We start from the raw sequence: 3,667 nt of genomic DNA on the forward strand, positions 1-3,667 counted from the left end.
AGTCTATCCTTCATCTCCAAAATGCCCCAAGAGCAAAAATTAAGCGAATTGAGATACGGAGATTTGAACAGCCATTGTGCGGTTGAAATGAAGCGAGGAACCTCCTTTTTCAGCTTTTCTTGGTGCGATGGTGCTGAGTCAATTTGGAATGTCCATGGCAGGGTTGCCATTTTGGTCCGATCGGAGCAAAATTGGTCCAAAAAATTATTAATTTTTAAATTTGGTCCGATGGTCGGACCAAATGGAATTTAATTGATTTTGGTGCATTTTCGTCAAATCGGTATTTTTTCATTTCTGTAGAAATAAAAATTTGACACAAATTACTATAGACATAAAAGTTTAACAATATTTTCTATACACCCAGAAAAAGTGACCATTTCTTTAAGTTAAAATGAACTCATTGTGAAGAAAGTTGAACTTCGTATAGCGCCAAAGACATTTTTAGTTGTTTGAACGAAGTGATTTTCGTAGAAATTAAGTAGAATGTATTCCATATATTAGTTAACATTTTCCTATATTTAACATAAGACAAGCCCATGTCAAATTCATCATTTCTGCACAAATTTTTCACTATTTCCGGATCCAAAAAAAAAACAAGTATATACGGCCGTAAGTTCGGCCAGGCCGAATCTTATGTACCCTCCACCATGGATTGCGTAGAAACTACGAAAGCCTGTCATTCACAATCGAATTACTTGGGTTGTGGTATCTTAAAACTTATTAACATTGTTTTCTAAATTGTGAGTTAGTCCATACGTGGTATATATTTAGGCTTGCCAGATGGCCGGGATTCGCCTGGATTGTCCCGGAATTTCGTCTCCAGGAAGTGTCCCGGATCTTTCACAAAATTTGCCAAAGATCCCGGAATTTCAATTACTCATAGCATATATTTTTTATTTCTCCCTATTTTTTTGAAAGAAAACCATTTGAAATCAAATCGCTTTCACAATAATTTTGGTTTTGGATTCTCATCCATTTTAAGTGCGCTTCCTTTTGTCCATCACCATTAGTTTTTGTACCATTCCCCTAAATCTCATCACAAACAAAAATCGACAAATTTATCATCGCTGGATTTTAATGCATTAGTTAGTTTTTGTACCATTCCATTTAATCACATCACAAACAAAAATCAATTTACCATCACTGTCTTTCAAATGATCAGCTGTCAGTACTAAATTCATTTCAAATTCGCATTTTTCTGTGAAATATAGCTTTACAAACTATAATAATCAGTTCACGGTAAGTTTCCAATTCTGTATTATAGTAATAGTAATTTTATTCTTTCACATGCAGTGAACGTCGAATAATGAATGATTCTGAGCAACCAACTACATCAAAAAGAAAAAGACTTACTACATTTAATGATGGATGGTGCCAATTGCCTGAGTATAGCAAATGGTTAAGGAAAAAGAACGAAACTACGGCGGAATGCATTTGGTGTCTTACGGAAGTGTTCATTAAATACGAAGGGTGTCGATCGTTGAATAAGCATATGCAAACGCAGAGGCATATTCACATTCAAAATTCAAGGTCCATGACCATGGCGATTTCCAAATTCGCAGTTTCGAATGGCACTACAAAAGAAACAGCAATTGCCATCGCTGAGCTAATGTTGGTTTACCATAACGTTATGCACAGCTTAAGTTACAGCAGCCTGGATTGTCAAGTTAAATGGCTATCGAAAATATTTCCTGATAGTAATATGTCGGTAACTATCAGCTTGGGAAGAACTAAAGCAGCCGCCATAACAATAAATATTATCGCTCCATTCGCCCAAAATCAATTAGTTTCTGAATTGAAAAACACTCCGTATTTTTCTATAAGCTGTGACGCTTCTACCGTTGGTAATGTTAAAACATATCCTTATGCTGTGCAATACTTTAATGAACTAAATGGAATCGAGAAAAAGATTTTAGATTTTTATGAAGACTGCTCTGAAAAATCTGAGGATATATATTTGAAGCTAATGGATATCACAGCTAAAAATAATTTAAATATTAATCAAATATCTGCATATAGCGCAGATAATGCTTCAGTGAAGTATGGCATCCACAACTCGGTGTACCAAATATTAAAAACAACAAATAACAACATTATAAGGCTAACTGCAACTGCCATGTTATAAACAATTCATTGAAAAAGGCATTAAATAAATTATCTGTCGATATTGAAAATATCGTAATAAAAACCTTCAATGAATTTAGTTCCTCTCCCAAAAGAAATGAAAGCCTGAAGAAATGTTTCGAGTTCGCTGAATTAGAATACAAAACTTTGCTACGACATGTGCCGACTAGGTGGCTGTCACTGTTACCTGCGATCGAAAGACTAATTTTATGTTGGCCAGAGGTTATATACTATTTCTTACAAAAAGGAAAGGAAAATTGCCGGATTGAAATTTGGGAATTTATTTCTAGAGGAGTTTCGGATTCCGGATATTCTGAAGAAGAAGAATGTGCATTGGAGCGCATATCGGAAGCATACTTGTACTTTGTACAACATATTTTGCAAGAGTTTCAGAAATCAATATTGGCTCGAGAAAATGACACATGTACTATTGTAGAAATATATCCTATAATGAGTACCTTGCGAAATAGCTTACAGTGTCGATTACATGACTCATTTTATGGTAGCAAAGCGATGTCTATAATGCAAAATATTCCGTTGAAAGACAAAATTGTTTTTGAGAACGAAGCTTCAAACTTTTTAAAAACAGCAATTGAATATTTGGAAAAATATTTTGACTTCCAAGAAACAGCAACATTTGCAAAAATATCGATGGTTGATATAAAAACATCGTTGCCATCTTGGGAGAAAGTTTTAGAGGTTTTAATATATTTAGGACTTTCCCAGACTGTAGACAATGATGGACTTTATAACGAATACTGTGTTTTACGTGGCGTTTATGCAAATTTACCAAAAGAAAGACCAAGTGATAAAATATGGGCAACTTTTTTCGAAAAATGCGGTAGGGAAAACCATGAAAATTTATTTAAATTGGTTTCATTTGTATATTCGATACCCATAAGTAATGCTTATTGTGAAGAGTTTTTAGTATTTTGAATAATTTATATACTAAGGAAAGAAATAAAATGTCTTTTGATCTCATAAAAGCAGAATTGGTTGTTAGACTAAATATTAATACAAATTCCCAACAATTCGAATCATTTTTAAAAACAGACGAAGGAACTAAACTAGTCACTTCAGTAAAAAATAGTACAAAGTACATGTGGCAAAAATGAATTAGACTGACTTTATATATAAAATATATATAACTATATATTCTAAGGTTATTTTTTTATGTTACAAATGTATAACATTTACATTGAATGAAAAATGAGACTGTCAAGTTTTTTGTTTTACACAATAAATAAAATTTTATATGAAATTGAAACTGAAATGTGACTTTTTTACTTGTCCCGACAAATCCCGGAATGTAAGGCGCAAAGTCCCGGATTCCGGCAACCATCTTCTGGCAACCCTATATATATATTACACAAAAAAGTTATGTATAGTTAAGTCTACAAATAATTACGAATCGATATGGACTTTTTGCATGGTACGTAGAAAGACAGACTTGAAATACGGGGGTCGCTTATATGGGTTCTATATAGAATTATGCACTTGATATGGACCAATTTTTGTGTGATTGGGGATCGATTTATCTGAG

General features: G+C 33.4%; 1 protein-coding gene across 1 annotated transcript; it reads left to right on the plus strand.

The window, feature by feature from the left end:
- Positions 1–1,175: 1,175 nt before the first annotated feature.
- Positions 1,176–2,970, plus strand: LOC142219654 (uncharacterized). Its single transcript, XM_075288537.1, has 2 exons — positions 1,176–1,239; positions 1,294–2,970. The coding sequence occupies exon 2, from the start codon at positions 1,307–1,309 to the stop codon at positions 2,123–2,125; it is 819 nt and encodes a 272-aa protein (XP_075144652.1). The 5' UTR covers positions 1,176–1,239; positions 1,294–1,306; the 3' UTR covers positions 2,126–2,970.
- The last annotated feature ends 697 nt before the right edge of the window (positions 2,971–3,667 follow it).

This window comes from Haematobia irritans, chromosome 1 (assembly GCF_050003625.1).
Source record: "Haematobia irritans isolate KBUSLIRL chromosome 1, ASM5000362v1, whole genome shotgun sequence".
Lineage (NCBI taxonomy): Eukaryota > Metazoa > Arthropoda > Insecta > Diptera > Muscidae > Haematobia > Haematobia irritans.

Bases quoted from the DNA above. Each gene is read 5' to 3' on its own strand.
- LOC142219654 (XM_075288537.1), top strand. From the start codon at position 1,307: ATGAATGATTCTGAGCAACCAACTACATCAAAAAGAAAAAGACTTACT.